Source organism: Talaromyces stipitatus, genomic scaffold (genome assembly GCF_000003125.1).
Source record: "Talaromyces stipitatus ATCC 10500 scf_1105507295555 genomic scaffold, whole genome shotgun sequence".
Taxonomy (NCBI): Eukaryota; Fungi; Ascomycota; class Eurotiomycetes; order Eurotiales; family Trichocomaceae; genus Talaromyces; species Talaromyces stipitatus.
In genome coordinates this window covers 3,501,596-3,518,132 of record NW_002990116.1, presented here as the reverse complement: position 1 = coordinate 3,518,132, position 16,537 = coordinate 3,501,596, and the positions used below count along the sequence as shown (strand labels likewise).

Below are 16,537 nucleotides of genomic sequence, written 5' to 3'. Positions count from 1 at the left end.
ATCATGGGAGTGCACGTACTATTGCTGACGCAGCTATGGTCCCCTGACATGCTAGGCACCTGTTACCGAATATCCGCTAGTCGCCAATATTGCTCGCCCGTAAGTTTCCACCATACAGCAACGACTACAAGAACAGAACCAGCGTTTTCCTTTTCGAAGCGGCATTGAACGAATGAGTTGTTCTGGTCGAAAAGACTAGTCATGGCAACCAGTGATGAAGGCAATGCTCCTGCGATTGACGTCGTAAGCAACATCCAAGTTTTCCTATACTACGCATACACACATTTTTATTAGCGCCCGGCGGGTGACCGATATGGCAACTATTGCTACTCTACGCGAATTCCTGTTTCGTTGAGCCCTTCCAACAATTGTTCCTGGCTTCTGTCCACTCTTTCCGTCGTCCACTATTTTATGGCTGCTGCAAACTAACTATAACGTAGGACGAGCAATTTGAAAACGACTCGGCCTGGGGGCAAGATGACTCAGCATCGTACGACATCCTCATCACTTGTTATCTGCTCAGGACTAAGATTATTCGATCATAGAGAGTCAACCTCAGTCACTTCAAGTATTTACAGGGGACTGGCTGAAAATGGGCGACGGTGCGTTCCAAGAAGAAGCGGTAGATGCCAGACTTGAATGATGACACCTTGCATAATAGATATCAAACTTTTCGCGAACATATATATTGGTAAGCACAATGAAGACGAGGATAATATACTCATCTGAAATGTGGAGGTAGGGGACCATCTGACGAAAAACAATTCGAAACGATGGAAGCAGGGTACTAATACCCCGCACACGTCCCATAACGGAGGCTGATGGAAATAAGACATTTCATGTATTCCGTCCTTGATTACCACGAGCCGAATCGACTGCATAGAGCTCCCATTGGAAATTCACCAGAGGTACGTCTACGGCCAGGAATGATTCACAAGAAGGAAGCAAAGCCTAATGAAAACAGCACATTCTCGACATCGGCACTGGGAAGGGGTCATGGGCCATGTATGGCTGACATTTTTCTACGATCATGAGCTGCAAGATTCTAACAAATATTCTAGCGATGCAGCAGACATGTACGAGTCTGGTAAGTAGTCCTAACTTTGATCCAAGTTCGGATCTAACTGTCTGCTTCAGCTACCGTACGCGGAATCGACTTATATCCTCCCCCAGTTGGCTGGGTTCCGCCAAATTGCATTCTGGAAGTCGATGATGTCCTTGAAGAATGGACATGGCGACAAAAGTTTGACCTTATACATATGAGACTTCTACTGGGAGCATTCACACCTGAGGAGTGGGACGATGTGTATAGGAAATGCTATAAGTAAGCATTAGTCATTTCTTGAAACGAAAACTGATATAGTGGAGCTCATGAAATGCCCTTAGCAATCTCAAACCTGGTGGGTGGATTGAGCAAGTCGAATTGGACGTGCGTGTCATGTCGGATGACGGAACACTTCCTGAAGACAGCCTGCTAGCAGGATGGGGTCCAAACTTTCTAGGGTGCGGTGAGCGATCAGGACGACCACTGAATACGCAGACGACGATGCGAGCCGCCATCGAGAAGGCAGGTTTTAGAGATGTCCACGAAAAGCTGTATAAATGTCCTATTGGCACGTGGCCTAAGGATCCTCAGTTAAAAGATGCTGGTGCGATTAATATGGAGCACTGGTCTTCGGGACTCGAGGGTTGGGCTATGTGGTTATTAACCAAACATGGTGCACCTATACCGTGGTCCCCAGACGAGGTCACGGTATATGTAGCTAAGGTGCGCGCGGAACTGAGGAACCCGAAGCTACATATCTATCATTACACGTGAGGTTATCTTCCTTATTATTTGTTGACATTGGCTGAAGAGCATTACAGTCGACGAGTATGGGGGATGAAACCAACCGAAGTCACGCCATAAAGGTAGGGATGACGTTGGATAGAAGCCACACCATGGTTCCTGTAAGGCGGAACATGGAATGCCCCTCTGGAATGGCTTCAAGATGAATGTGTTCATGAGGGAAACTGATTTTGCAAGGCACTGTAATCATGCCATTATGTTTGGCTAGTTCAGGGCTTCATTCTAATTCATTTGTGTTCAAATTTTGATGGAAATGAGATAAGAAATTTGATCTATAGCAGAACCTGTATGTCCTCTGAACCCAGGGAACAAGTTGGCTATACCATGCAGTTTACTAAAAGAAAGGAAAGAAAGTGATGTCTAGTCAAATATAATAGCTCAATTCAATGTTTATTCCAGCAGCTAGGCTAGGTAACTAGACATGAGGAAGGAAATGGGAAAAGAAGAAGGGTGCCCTAAAGTTATCCACTGATATTTCAAGCTCTATCGCGTAGCCATAGCTTAACTAAATCTAATCCTACATTTGTCCTTCACCACTTTCTGCCTCAGGCTCTGTCATGCTATGGTTATGGCCATGGGATGTGGATCTATTTGAATGTAGATCTATGTTAATCTAGATCTGTTTTAAAGTATAAATATGTTCAAATATAAACGTTAATCTCACTGTGGACCCATTTAACTGTACTATGATACACAGTAGATCCATTCAAGTGTGGATCTTGTTCAAGTGTGGATCTGCTCAACTAAATCTGTTCAACTGTGGATTCGTTCGACCAGATCCGTTCAATTGGATTCGTTTAACTGTGGATCTATATACTGTATTGTTGTAGTCCTGCTAGAGGCTCTAAGTGTGACGGCTCAGTCAGTCGATGCCTGATGAATGCCTTAAAGCCTTGCACGTGACCTCGATATATATAACTAAACTCTTTTTGACTGTTTCAATAAGCGGTCGACCACGAGTCCTCACATATGTCCGAAAGAAGAAAGGCATTCGGACCTCCCAGCTTCGCCCCTTCACAACTGACATTAAAGAGGCCTCGGATCTCCTTTTCCTTCAGATTTTCTCGCCCACAGGAAAGTCTGCTCTGATAGTTAACATCTATAATGCCCCAGCAGGCTCCATCAGAGCAGGTGAAGCCGCGAAAGCTCTTACAACCCTGCCAGAGGCGTATTTCCCTCAAACAACAATACTCGCAGGCGATCTCAACCTACTACACAATAGATGGCAACCCTCACTACAATGCAGCCCTACAACTTTTGCAGAGCCATTTATTAACTGGCTGGACCTCCAAGGTCTAGTACTCATCTCCGACATAGACTGTCCCACACACGACAGGGGTAACGTGTTAGACCTCAGTTTTGCCTCAAGCCCTCTGGCACTCGCGGGAGCCAAAGCTAGCATAGCAAGCCACCTAGATGCAACCTCAGATCATCAACCACTAATCACCACTGTACCATGGGATCAGAGATACAAGGAAACAGCTCAGAAACTGAGATTTGACACGCTAGACCACACCTGCTTCCTCTCACTCCTCGCCTCTAATCTTGCTAGTATCGAGAGCTCAACCATGACAGAAGAAGACCTTGATGCCCTTGCCAAAAAACTGACATCTGCAATCCAAGGAGCATATAGAGGCTCTACTAAGAGAACCCTGACATAAGGCATAGGACAACCTTGATAGAATGAAGACTACAAGAAAGCTTTACACAACTATCGCTCAGGCCTCTACTCAAAGACAGACTTCCGCAGGATAACTGGATGGTCTCAACGACAATTTTGGCGAGAGAAGCTCTCTACAGTCACACAAATGAAGAATGTCTTCAATATAAGTAAATAGTATAAGTCCACAGGCACCTTCCGAAGCCCTCCACTAAAGAATCCACTGAGATCCAACAGCTACCCAGCAGTTACTATACACGAGAAACAAGACATACTAGTCCACAATCTTCTCCAAAACTCAGCTAAGGCAGGAGATATACTATTGGACTCCCTAGCAGTCCCTACCACTAGTCTCTACTTCCCAGACATATCAATGATACAGGTGGAGGAGTTAGTACTTCAGGCAGGAAACATAGCCCCTGGCGCAGATGAAATCCCAACCTGCATACTCAAAGTGGCATAGCCTTTAATTAAGGACAAGATACTAATGCTATACCAAGGGTGCCTAAAGATTAGTTATCACCTAAAATGCTTTCGACATGCAATTTTAGCAATTATCTAGAAACCAAAGAAGATCGATTGGTCCTCACCTAGATCATACAGACTAATTGCCCTCCTCTCAGTCCTAGGTAAAGGACTTGAGCACTTGGTGGCACAGAATATAGCATGGACCTCTATACACTATAAAGTATTAGCAAGGCAACAGTTTAAGGCTCTCCCACTAAGATCTGCAACCGACCTGACCACATGCCTAACACAGAATATTGAATAAGCACTAAATCAAGGCATGACCGCCTCACTCCTCACCCTAGATGTCAAAGGCACCTTTAATGCTATGCTTCCTGGCAGACTGATCCGCAGATTATGTGAGCAGGGCTAGCCTACCAATCTTGTTCTCTGGATTACCTCCTTCGTCACTGGATGATCAGTCCAGATCCAACTCAATAGAGAGATTGGCCCCTCAACAGACATTGCCTGCGGTCTTCCATAAGGATCCTTAGTATCTGGCATTCTTTTCATGCTCTACATAGCGCCTCTATTCCGTCTAGAAAACCCAAGGAACAGATTTAGTTACGCGGACGACGCAGTCAACCTGGCGATCTTAACATCTCTTGCTACTAATTGCGAAGCCTTATCAGACTCACTTTAAGAAGCTCTTAACTAGGGCGCTACAGAGGGTATTATATTTGCACCAGATAAATACAAGCTTCTTCACTTCTCCCGACATAAAGCAGACCAGGATCCAACCCGCACATCTTCAGTGAAAGCTGGATCTATTACAATATCAGAAAACACTAAATGGCTATATCTACGATGGCTAGGAATTCTCTTTGATAAAAAGCTAATATTTAAATGGCACGTTAGAGAAACAGCATCTAAAGCCCTTACTATAGCCAATGCTCTTCACTCTCTAGGGAATACGGTTTGAGGAGTCAAACCTCATTTACTATAGCAGGCTGTATCAGCCTATATACTCTATAAAGCATACTATGGCGCAGAAACCTGGTGGCTAGGATATACTTGCCCTGAGCCTTCTCAGACTTCAAACCAAGTTAGAGAATATCTTGAGAAACTAACTAAAGTAATACTAACAGGCGCAAGAGCAGTCCTTCCAGTCTTCCGCACAACTCCAAAGCCAGTCCTTTATCGAGAGTCTAGATTCTCTCCACCAGAAATCGAACTAGATTGAATAGCCCTCCTTGCAACTGTCCGCCTACGGCGTCTTGACTCTTATCACCCACTTCAAAGACGCGCAGAACAGATTGCTAGTAATGGCCGACAAACCAGCCGATTTGCCCGCCGTATACTAGCCCTCCTAAACTCTGAACAGATAAACCCTCTCCAATACGCTCCCTGGCACCCTCGCGAGCCTCGTGGGAATACTCAAGCTCAAATAGGAGCTCCCATGGGACACACTAAGGAACAGGCAGCGGCTAATTTCATGGCTTTTCAACGTACTATCTCTAGCTCAGATATTGTAATCTTTTCAGATGGATCTAGGCTAGCAGACGGACGTGCAGGAGATAGCTATATTGGACTTCAAGCACACCATCAGTTTCTCCGCTCCTCACTCTCATACAGACACAGGAAAGAGGTCTTCGACACAGAAGTAGAAGCAGCTCTAGCTGGTGCTTAAGCAGTAATAGCATACCCAACAGCTTAATTTGCTACTAACCTATAGATCTACCTTGACAACCTAGAAGTTACTACACGCCTTCTATCTCCCCCTACAGGATCTTCCCAAGAAATCTTTGAATCCTTCTACATCCTTGTAGCTGCCTGGCCACTCCGCAAAAGGTTTCCTCATACTAAAAGTGGATCTATCTAAATCTGATGGGTCCCTGGACACGCTAAAATCCCTAAGAACAAAGCAGCTAATCTTGCTACCAAAGAGGGAGCTGCCTCAATCCCTCCTGCTCCTCACAAATTCTTATACGCCTTGCTAAAGAGATATGCCAAGACTCAATCCCTCTCCACTGCTCAGTCACAATGAGAGAAGATAGCACCACAGAGTTATTAAGATCTAGAAATAACCACTTCCCCTAAGCGCCCTAGGGAGCTTCAACTCAACTGACTTGACCTCGGCTGTGTTATTATGGCCCATACTAGTTATAGAGACTTTGCAGACTACCATAAATGTTTTAACCATGATAATGCTTATCTTCTCTGCTAATGCAGAGCATAAAAAGCACCTCTACACTTCTTCTTCTGTTATATAGCTAAGAGATGAGCCCCTTGGCCTCCTGGGCCCCCTTCTGAGGTCATCTCTTTTCTCTTAGGCACTGCTAAAGGAGCACAAAAGCTAGCCACATAGCTAGCAGAGACCCACTTCTTTGAGGATATCTGCCCTCGCTAACCTCTCCTTAGCACCTAGCTAAGTCAGCCCTACTCTTCCTTTATATTTTTCTTCTTCTTCTTTCTTTCTCTTCTCTTCTTTCTTTCCCTCTCTGCAAAACTTACTGTTTAGTTATAATAGTAGTGGAGTAATAGGTCATGGAGTGTAGGCGGACCATTGCAGCTGGCAAATACCTAAAACCCACTCAAAGTGGACCTCCCTGTAAGACCACGGCAGCTATGGAAACGCGCCAAAGAGTCTCTTATTTGTACATAAATCTGATAGGACCTGAAACCCGAGGCTTACCCCTCGGCGGCCTATGTCCCAATAGGGATCGGTGGGAAGCGTGCGAGTCACGAACCACGGCCGTTAAATATACACACACACACACACACTATGTTGATAGTTTCTTCCTTCTTCTTTTATGCTTAGCTTTCTTGTTTATAGCTTCCAATATGATATTGATTGGGCCCTCACACAGGATCGAAAACTGGCCAAGGCCAGATCTACACATAAAGACCTTGGGCCAGTTACCGCAGTAAAGAAGGTCAACAGCGGTCGTCAGTTCTAAAGCTTCGTAGTTAGGTAGTCGCGAGTTTTGTTTGAATTTTTAATGATATCTCGTTCAGTGGCATCAGAGATTGATACTTCTCTCACACATCATTTGCACCTACTCTTTTATATCTTCTGGGCTCATAGCGTCCTCGTCTTCCATGTTATTGCCTAGCTAGTCACCAAATTCATCCAGGGGATCCAAATTGTTGTATCGCAGCCACTTCTGTCCCTATAGCGGCTAAGCCGTTTGCCTGGTCCGATACGTCGTCCATTTTATCTAGTATTGGCGGAGAGTGTTATGCTGTCGGAGCTGAATTACTCCAGTAATTGTCCATGGAAGGAAGTATTGATGCAGTCAACTGAGTGACCTACAGCATTGGTGTCGAGCTAGCTATTTCGTTGGCCGATGTTATTTCCAAACGCCGGGCTAGGAGGCCTCAGTGCAATAGAAATTTTCTTATGTGCAACCGTTTGTTGCGGTTGAATGAGAAGTTCTAACTTATATAAATTATAAACACTGCGTCAGGGAGTTTCTTCTGATATTACAGAATTGTCGAATCTAGTGAGTATCAAAACAGGGCTCAATCTGGCATTATCAAGTACATGCTTCACCCCAGTCAACATGGCTACCATCATCAAAAGGTTCTATAAGGTCGTTGGCAATATCACCTTGGATCATGTGAGACTGGCGAACACCAATAGAGATTGATAATAAGCTATACGTGATAATGTAACATACAATTTGGTAGCTGAAAACAAACACAAGCCACAATTCACCGGTGCTCGACATAGAACAAAGGGAACAAGGGATGATCTAGACGACAGAGGACTCCTTCCAACTACTTATATGATTCGAAACTACGCAGAAAGAGTGCTTCAAAACCTATACCCCGACGCGGCCGACCCCCACCACTTGGAGATCGTTGGACGCAGCGATTTCTCACTAGACTAGGGACAGAGTATGAAATTCAGAAGCAAAAGACTATTGATCCAAAGCGTCATCTTGCTGAGGATCTGAATATAACTCAAGCTTGGTTTGACCGTCAAGAGATCGCATTATAGAAGAAACGAAATTTTACCATGCAACTATTAGAACTTTGATGAATCCGGATTTCAAATTGGACAAGGAGGCGACGAAAAAGTTGTGACAAAGTATCAAGAAACGATACGCAGTGTTCCAAGCTCTTCTGGACGAGAATTAGTAACTGCCATTGAGGGTATAAACGCTGAAGGAAGCGCGATTCCTCCGTTCCTGATTTTCATCGGCAAGGTCATCCCTGAAGAATGGTTTCAATATCTCACTGAGGCTGACTGGAAAGTGACTATAACCGAATCCGGCTTTTCCTGCAATGACTTCCCACAATCATATTGCACGACCCCTTCCGTAGACTTGGTGTGGAGACTAACTACGACATCGCCCAGCCTGATATCTGGTACTTGCTCCAGATTAGTGTACATTCAGACATCAACCGCCCTGAGCTGTTCACAGTCCATAGGTACTACATCGGTTTATACGGCACCATTGGCTGCTGGCTCCTTGATGTCCAATTTCTCAGCCTGCCAACAAATCAATGTTGCAGAGGATGACACAGTATCAATATGTTTAACACCTAGAACCTTTGACCGTAGTTGTACACATTCCTGCAAAAGGTCAAGGGCTTCCACGCCGCGGCCCTGCTCTTTCCAAGTGAAGGCCATGTTAGTCATGCTGGTCAGCGTGTCAGGATGCTTCGCACCCAGCACCCTCTTCCTCATCTCCATCACCTGCACGTCCAGCTCTTCCGCTTCATTCCATCGTCCTTGATTCCTGTACGTCGACGCCAGATTAGCTATGCTTGTCAGCGTGTCAGGATGCTCTGCACCCAGCACCCTCTTTCTCATATCCATCACCTGCACGTCCAGCTCTTCCGCTTCATTCCATCGTCCTTGATTCCTGTACGTCGACGCCAGATTGGCCATGCTTGTCAGCGTGTCAGGATGCTCCGCACCCAGCGCCCTCTTTCTTATATCCATCACCTGCACGTCCAGCTCTTCCGCTTTATTCCATCGTCCTTGATTCCTGTACGTCGACGCCAGATTGGCCATGCTTGTCAGCGTGTCAGGATGCTCCGCACCCAGCACCCTCTTTCTCATATCCATCACCTGCACGTCCAGCTCTTCCGCTTTATTCCATCGTCCTTGATTCCTGTACGTCGACGCCAGATTGGCCATGCTTGTCAGCGTGTCGGGATGCTCCGCACCCAGCACCCTCTTCCTCATATCCATAACCTGCATCTCCAGCTCTTCCGCTTCATTCCATCGTCCTTGATTCCTGTATGTCGCCGCCAGATTGGCCATGCTGGTTAGTGTGGAAGGATGCTTCGCGCCCAGCACGCTCTTTGTTGTCTCCATCACCTGCATCTCCAGCTCTTCCGCTTCATTCCATCGTCCTTGATTCCTGTATGTCGCCGCCAGATTGGCCATGCTGGTTAGTGTGGAAGGATGCTTCGCGCCCAGCACGCTCTTTGTTGTCTCCATCACCTGCATCTCCAGCTCTTCCGCTTCATTCCATCGTCCTTGATTCCTGTACGTCGACGCCAGATTAGCTATGCTGGTTAGTGTGTCAGGATGCTTTGCACCCAGCACCCTCTTTCTTATCTCCATCACCTGCACTTCTAGCTCTTCCGCTTCATTCCATCGTCCTTGACTCCAGTGTGTCGACGCCAGGTTAGCCATAATGGTCAGTGTGTCAGGATGCTTCGCACCCAGCACCTTCTTTGTTATCTCCATCACCAGTACAAACAGCTCTTCTGCTTCTTTCCATCGTCCTTGATTCCAGTATATTGACGCCAGGTTGGCCATGCTGGTCAGCGTGTCAGGATGCTTCGCACCCAGCACCCTCTTCCTCATCTCCACCACCTGCACGTTCAGCTCTTCCGCTTCATTCCATCGTCCTTGATTCCTGTACGTGGATGCCAGATTGGCCATGCTTGTCAGCGTGTCAGGATGCTCCGCACCCAGCACCCTCTTTCTCATCTCCACCACCTGCACTTCCAGCTCTTCCGCTTCATTCCATCGTCCTTGATTCCTGTACGTCGACGCCAGATTAGCTATGCTGGTCAGCGTGTCAGGATGCTTTGCACCCAGCACCCTCTTCCTCGTCTCTATCACCTGCACTTCCAGCTCTTCCGCTTCATTCCATCGTCCTTGATTCCTGTACGTGGATGCCAGGTTGGCCATAATGGTTAGCGTGTCAGGATGCTTCGCACCCAGCTCCTTCTTTGTTATCTCCATCACCAGTACAAACAGCTCTTCTGCCTCTTTCCATCGTCCTTGATTCCAGTATGTCGCTGCCAGATTGGCCATGCTTGTCAGCGTGTCAGGATGCTTCGCACCCAGCACCCTCTTCCTCGTCTCCATCACCTGCACTTCGAGCTCTTCCGCTTCATTCCATCGTCCTTGATTCCTGTACGTGGATGCCAGATTGGCCATGCTAGTTAGTGTGGAAGGATGCTCTACACCCAGCACCCTCTTTGTTGTCTCCATCACCTGCATCTCCAGCTCTTCCGCTTCATTCCATCGTCCTTGATTCCTGTACGTCGACGCCAGATTGGCCATGCTGGTTAGTGTGGAACGATGCTCCGCACCCAGCACCCTCTTTCTTATCTCCATCACCTGCACAACCAGCTCTTCCGCTTCATTCCATCGTCCTTGATTCCTGTACGTCGATGCCAGGTTGGCCATAATGGTCAGCGTATCAGGATGCTTCGTACCCAGCACCCTCTTCCTCGTCTCCATCACCTGCACTTCCAGCTCTTCCGCTTCATTCCATCGTCCTTGATTCATGTACGTGGATGCCAGATTGGCCATGCTAGTTAGTGTGGAAAGATGTTCCGCACCCAGTACCCTCTTTGTTGTCTCCACCACCTGCATCTCCAGCTCTTCCGCCTCTTTCCATCGTCCTCGATTCATGTACGCCGACGCCAGATTGGCCATGCTTGCCAGCGTGTGAGGATGCTCCGCGCCCAGCACCCTCTTTCTTATCTCCATCACCTGCACAAACAGCTCTTCCGCCTCTTTCCATCGACCCTGAAGCAAGTCGATCAATCCTATAATATCTATACTGCTTAACGTCTTTTCATGTTCTAGACCCAGATATTGTTTCCAAGTCTTCATCGCTCTGACTGACAGCTCTGCTCCCTCACCACCATTACCTTTTCTCCAGTCATACCATGCAGACTTATACAGCACGGAAGCCCATTCAATCAAAGCGTCCCGGCTTTCTGGCTGTTGCCTTGCGGCGGCCTTCGCATGCGGGAACAGTATCTGGCATTGTTCCCAATTCTCATACTCTCCACTAGGAAACTCCGCATTTAGATTCCGGATATATTGCCACTTCCACTTCTCCAGCTCGCCATTCACCTCCAGCCATCGTCGTGTTGCAAGCTGCACTAGGTTGTGCATACTGAAGGTCGTTCGGTCTATATTGATCGAGATCAAGGAGTACCTTCGCAATATGAGGATATCATTGTTAAACTCATCCGTCATGCTAGACTGTGCTTCACTGTCGTTATCGTCTTCACTACGAGATTCCTCGGCGTCTCCGCCGCTACGGTTGTAGAGGAGAGCCTTAGGAATCCCTTGGCGGTCAAAGAAACTCATCAACGACAGTAGATCACTCGCTGATCGTCGATTTTCGCGAATGCTCTCAAATGAGATCTGCCATGTGATCAGGATCGAGTTCTTGGCCTCCCAATCTCGACGAAACTGGCCCTCCTCATGATCTAGCAGATGGATCTTCTTGCAATCATTCTTCTGAAACTCGTTAAGATATTGTCGCACCGAACAGCCCCGATCCGGGTCAGAAATATATGCCGCCGCTTGGACAATCGCCAGCGGGATGAAGTCCAATGCTGCTGCCAGTTCGGCAACATCCTGGCTGTTGTGATATTGCTCATCCCCCTTTCCCAGCTTCGTCTCGAACAGTGCTTGTGCGTGTGTACCATCCATCGGCTCTACTGGAATAATGTCGCGCTGGTTCACTAGCTTCAATGCGGCCTCCCTGCTTCGTGATGTTATCAAAATAGATCCATTTGGGCTTTGAGGAAGATAATCTCGCAGCGACCGATCCACTCTGCTAGTTTCATGACTAGTCTGACCCTGCATATTATCAGAGCGGTTGACGAAAAAATGACCATCATCAATATTGTCCAGTATCAGAATCCATTTTCCGTTCTTGCATTCTCGCAGCCAGTTGTACACAAGCTTGAAGATGTTGGCCTTCGGATCCCGCCGCCCAAAGAGCTTGACAGTATCGGCAATCTCCCGGTAGCTCTGCTCAAACCGAGCGGCATTACTAGCATGGACCCAAAAAATCCACGTTTCCGGTTCTCGCTCGTGAATTCGGTATGCATGTTCAATCGCGAGCTGTGACTTGCTGCACATCAAGTTAGCGGCGACCGGGGAAGTACATATGCTCTTTACCCACCCAACACCACCCAAACCTACCAGCGCCGTCCTGGATCCTGGTGCAGCACATCGGTCATGGAGCTGATTCAGGATCGTCGCACGGTCGATGAAATCCTGATCGCGGAGGAACGGGATCGAAAGGACGGACTGGGAGGAGTCTCGGGACGTTCTACGCAATGGGGCTATTGTCAGCACGAATTCATGGTGGACAAAACAGCAGCTTACCAAAGGCGTAGTGGTGGTGGGTCTCAACATTTCCCGCGATATAGCCAGCTTGTAGTCCGTTATTGTGCGGACCCGAAAAGGTGGCGTGGTACTCAGCACGAGGCATCTCGACCATTGATGATTTGAGAGTCACAATTCTGCTATGTGAGCCAGGAATGGATGTCCCTTTTTGTGCTGGAAGTTCGCGTGTGTCCAGCTCGTAGCACTGTGATATAACAATCTAGCTGGTGGGTGGGGCATCATGATCTGCACTACCGTCCTTCACCGCCTGAGGAATAACCCTACCTGAGGAATAATTTCAACGGCTTACTGTACAGAATATTTTGAAGCTTTTACAACACCACATAATAATTAAATATAGTGAATTTCTGGTGTAGCACTAAATAAGCTATGGCGAATCTAAAAAGCATAAAAGTTAATCGCGAAAACGTACAGGGGGCCGTATCGCGCGGCCCCTACGGTTTGTAGTAACAACCACCTCATTATCCTCCACATGAGCCTCAGGTTGCACTCTTGGCTTTGCTTGCCTAGAAATTTGCTCTGTGGGTTTTTTTGAAGCCTTTGGAGTTGATATAACATCATTTTGAAGCTGTAAATCAGCTAGCTTAGCCAATTCTTGCTCGTCCTTAAGCCGTTGCTTTTCCGCAGCCTCTTGCTCACGCTGCTCACGTTTTTCTTGTCGGATTTGAGCTCTTTTAACCTTTTCGGCCTCTTTAGCTTGCTTTTTAAGCTGTTGTTGAAGCTTTTTATCATCTTTATGAGCCTGCTTCTGCGCGGCTTCGTCATTTTTTTGAGAAATAATATCACGAGCTTGCTGAACCTTAGTAGGGCTCATAAAAAGCGCTCCACCATCTTGTTCTGATGGTAAACCTAGTAATAAAGGCTGTTTCTTGTTTTTAGGCTTCTTTGCATTTATGAGAGCTCTTTTCAGGCCTTGCTTCTCATTTTGAAGCAAGGTAAGCTGAGTAGAAAGATGTGACACCGTTTCTCGAAGCTGTACAGCCTTTTCATCATAAATATTGTTAACAACAGTTTTAACAAGCTTCTCAAGCCGTCTCCAATCTTCTGGAGGAATAATTGAAGCTCCGGATTCGCTTGAGGATGGCCGGCTGGTGATTTTCTTGTTGAATTTGTTGATAACAATCTCCGGATCAAAGGGATATAGACCAGTCGTTCTGAATGCTGAATTGATATTCTTGCTTATAAAAACCTCATTCCAGCTAGCCCAAAAAAGGCGAAAAAAGTCACGTTTAGTGAGCCGGGTGAAGCCTTGGCTATCCCTTATAAAATCATCCAATTGCTTCGTATAAGCGTTAGAAAGAGGCGAGAAAAGAGCGACATCAAGAGGCTGTAAAGTATGTGTTGCATGAGCCGGAAAGATTGCTAATAGAATTCGATTCGAGTCGCAGTATTCAATAAACTTCATTGTAACGTGGGATCCATGCCCATCGAGGATAAGAAGGCGCCATCCCCGGCTTGCTTGAGATTTTGTCTCTTTATCAAAAACATCCACCAACCAGCGATATCCGATATCATTATTAGTCCACCCTGACTCTGAGGCTGCAAAGAAGCATCTCTGTGTTTGGGGATCGTAATCTTGAAGCCAAGAATCCTGTATAAAGCCCGATTTTGCCATATAAATAAGACTAGGCGCTAAAGCAGTTCCATTGGCACAGATACAACCAATTGTTGTAATCCATTCTCGATTTCCATCCTGAAGATGCTGCTTATAGCCCCCTTGCTCATATTTGCGCCGAGTAAAGATTCTTTTCCGTTTTGTGCTTACCCCAAGCATGAAGCCCTTCTCATCCATATTATAGATTTGCTCTGGGCCGAGGTTATATTCCCGTATTTTCCGTCCAATAAGCTCAAAATATAAAGCATATTTATATGCCGAATCTGCCTTTTTTCTATCCGAATCAAGGCCCGTTGAATAGCGAGAAATCACCTTATCCGAATGAGCCTTGAGCCAGCGTGAAGCCCAGTTTTTCCCAGGCTCTTTACCAGATATTTCTCTTGCAAAGTTCGCTAACATTGAATTTGTAGGGGGCAGGCCTCGCTCGGTGAGTTGATTTATCCATTTTATAAGCGCTCTTGATTGCGTGGTGGTGAGTATTCGTTGCTTGTCGTATTGCTCTTCTTTTGAGCCTGTAACACCGTGAAAACGTTTATAAAGGCCCGATTGGCTAACGCCGTATGTTCTTGCAACCAAACTAATATTAGGCTTTTCTCCAGGATCCGCTGAATGTAATGCTGCAAGTGCGAGCTCCATTGAAGCCATATTGGTTGATATATCGCGGTGTGAAATATTCGCGATTTTTCGCGTTTTGGGGTAAATTTATTCCTCAGGTGGGTTTATTCCTCAGGCGGTGAGGGACGGTAGCACAAACTCAGTTAAGCTTAATACTCAAAGATATCTTTATAGTGGAAATATTGATATTGACCTTATTCTGCCCACTCTTCTATCTACATCTTGAGGAGATTGTTGGACACTATTTATGCTTGAGAATCCCATCCACGCAATCTCAAATAGAAGATTCTCGACACAGAGCTGTAAAGTTGATTCGTAGATTCAATCTTGTGACTTCAATTCTCGAATTTTCCTTGATTAGGTTTAGCTTACCTAATCCTCGACAGGATACAGAAGTCGAACTACGGAACGGTTCGCAAATACCTCAAAAATACCAAATTCCCTTTAAGGGCGTCCTTTTTGGTGAAATGGTATTACGTTTTAGTTCCGACAGAGTCCGTGCGGGAGAAATCAACAGGGACCTTTTCCGCTTTAAGAGTAGCGTACATAGCCTTAGCCCTGGATCGTTTACAAAATTCAATTTTGACAGTCCACATGCTGCAAATTGAAGAGCTGTATAAGATTATGGAGGCATTGGGAATATCTGAAACGACCATGGTTCGCTTGTTCTTGGTCTTATACGGCTTTTTTCCAGCTATGAGTGATGATGGAAATCACAAGCCATGCTACAGAGGCGCATGGTCGTGGCATATAATCCATTGGATTGTTTGAACACGATAAATCAGATTCTGCAAGAACTGACTTAGAATAGCATGTATTCGACATCAATGAGATTGCGAAGATTGACTGTCCTATTTAGACGTTCTTCTAAAACACTTGAAATGAGACTAATAAGTCTTCCGTCAGGTGTTTCGAGGTCCTCCAACATTTGAACTACACCGGCACATAACGGTCTGGAGAGCGACAAGAACTCCTAGTATTCCTTGGAGATGCTACTGTAGTACCCTGCGCTTGGGCAGTCCTCGGTCTGATAAAACCTCCTGACTGGGTCTGATGCGGCCTTCTTTTCAGTTTGGTAAAGTATCGCCCCTGCAAGGCCAGCTGCGTTCTTTTGGGAAAGCGTGCTGCAATGCTTGGCCACGAAAGCTTTTCAATCTCTTTGAGATTGACTATCAGTGCATCTTCTTCGGCAGTATAACCCTTGCGCTTCGGAGACGCAGACACGTCCGCCCGCGGGGAAATCTGGTTGTCTACCACAAGGTCATCTAGAGTCGGTGATAGACTTCCTTCCTGAGGCAAGGAATCATTTTCCGGTGATTTCGCGTATGTCTCTTTAAAATTAAGGCTCCATATATAGCCACACGGCTTAAGTTCACGAGTAAATAAGCCTTCTATGTCAATAACTTGAAAGTCAGACATGCCAGTTGACTGGTCCCCCCCGTCTGCCAGCTTCTGAAATGATGCCAAGATGTCGGACGACTCAGGATTAGAGGCGGTCGAGTTCATATCTTCTGTGACCCAGCAACAATACTCAACGCGGCTTAAAGAGACTTTACGCAGAAATTGGCCGTGGATACATATAGTCTCTGGACTGGTGGACTGTGAACTCAGGGCTCGCCAATCTCGGCGGAGAGCTTTTTGGATAAGCTTGTGCCCGCACTCTTTTTCTGTGCAACTGAGAAGTATCCATACTAGTGTCCACCCGCCTTTTTC

General features: G+C 46.4%; 4 protein-coding genes across 5 annotated transcripts, besides 4 other annotated features; 2 read left to right on the top strand and 2 right to left on the bottom strand.

The window, feature by feature from the left end:
• The first annotated feature begins 116 nt into the window (after window positions 1-116).
• TSTA_123840 (uncharacterized protein) lies at window positions 117-2,233 on the top strand. 2 transcript variants are annotated; one of them, XM_002482602.1, is made up of 11 exons: window positions 117-243; window positions 441-490; window positions 546-602; window positions 662-691; window positions 743-784; window positions 833-908; window positions 965-1,005; window positions 1,062-1,087; window positions 1,138-1,324; window positions 1,387-1,815; window positions 1,867-2,233. In XM_002482602.1, exons 1-11 carry the CDS (start codon window positions 202-204, stop codon window positions 1,907-1,909), a joined length of 1,023 nt encoding a protein of 340 aa, XP_002482647.1. In that variant the 5' UTR covers window positions 117-201; the 3' UTR covers window positions 1,910-2,233. The 2 variants fall into 2 exon arrangements, with proteins under 2 accessions (XP_002482647.1, XP_002482648.1); XM_002482603.1 differs by having other exon boundaries at window positions 546-908.
• Window positions 2,234-2,796: 563 nt separating this feature from the next.
• Window positions 2,797-5,976: a mobile genetic element.
• On the top strand, window positions 5,282-5,646 carry TSTA_123830 (uncharacterized protein; the record flags this gene model as incomplete). The annotated part of the gene is made up of 2 exons (XM_002482601.1): window positions 5,282-5,311; window positions 5,341-5,646. 2 exons carry the CDS (start codon window positions 5,282-5,284, stop codon window positions 5,644-5,646), a joined length of 336 nt encoding a protein of 111 aa, XP_002482646.1.
• Window positions 5,977-6,399: 423 nt separating the features above from the next.
• Window positions 6,400-6,457: a microsatellite.
• A 1,254-nt stretch (window positions 6,458-7,711) lies between these two features.
• Window positions 7,712-8,254: a mobile genetic element.
• Window positions 7,969-12,679, bottom strand: TSTA_123820 (kinesin, putative; the record flags this gene model as incomplete). The annotated part of the gene is made up of 3 exons (XM_002482600.1): window positions 7,969-12,316; window positions 12,368-12,530; window positions 12,574-12,679. The coding sequence occupies 3 exons, from the start codon at window positions 12,677-12,679 to the stop codon at window positions 8,410-8,412; spliced, it is 4,176 nt and encodes a 1,391-aa protein (XP_002482645.1). The 3' UTR covers window positions 7,969-8,409.
• A 245-nt stretch (window positions 12,680-12,924) lies between these two features.
• On the bottom strand, window positions 12,925-15,029 carry TSTA_123810 (pogo transposable element, putative; the record flags this gene model as incomplete). Its single annotated transcript, XM_002482599.1, has 2 exons — window positions 13,007-15,029; window positions 12,925-12,972 (listed from the first exon to the last, which is right to left on the bottom strand). The coding sequence occupies exons 1-2, from the start codon at window positions 14,852-14,854 to the stop codon at window positions 12,925-12,927; spliced, it is 1,896 nt and encodes a 631-aa protein (XP_002482644.1). The 5' UTR covers window positions 14,855-15,029.
• Window positions 13,205-14,851: a mobile genetic element.
• Window positions 15,030-16,537: the final 1,508 nt, after the last annotated feature.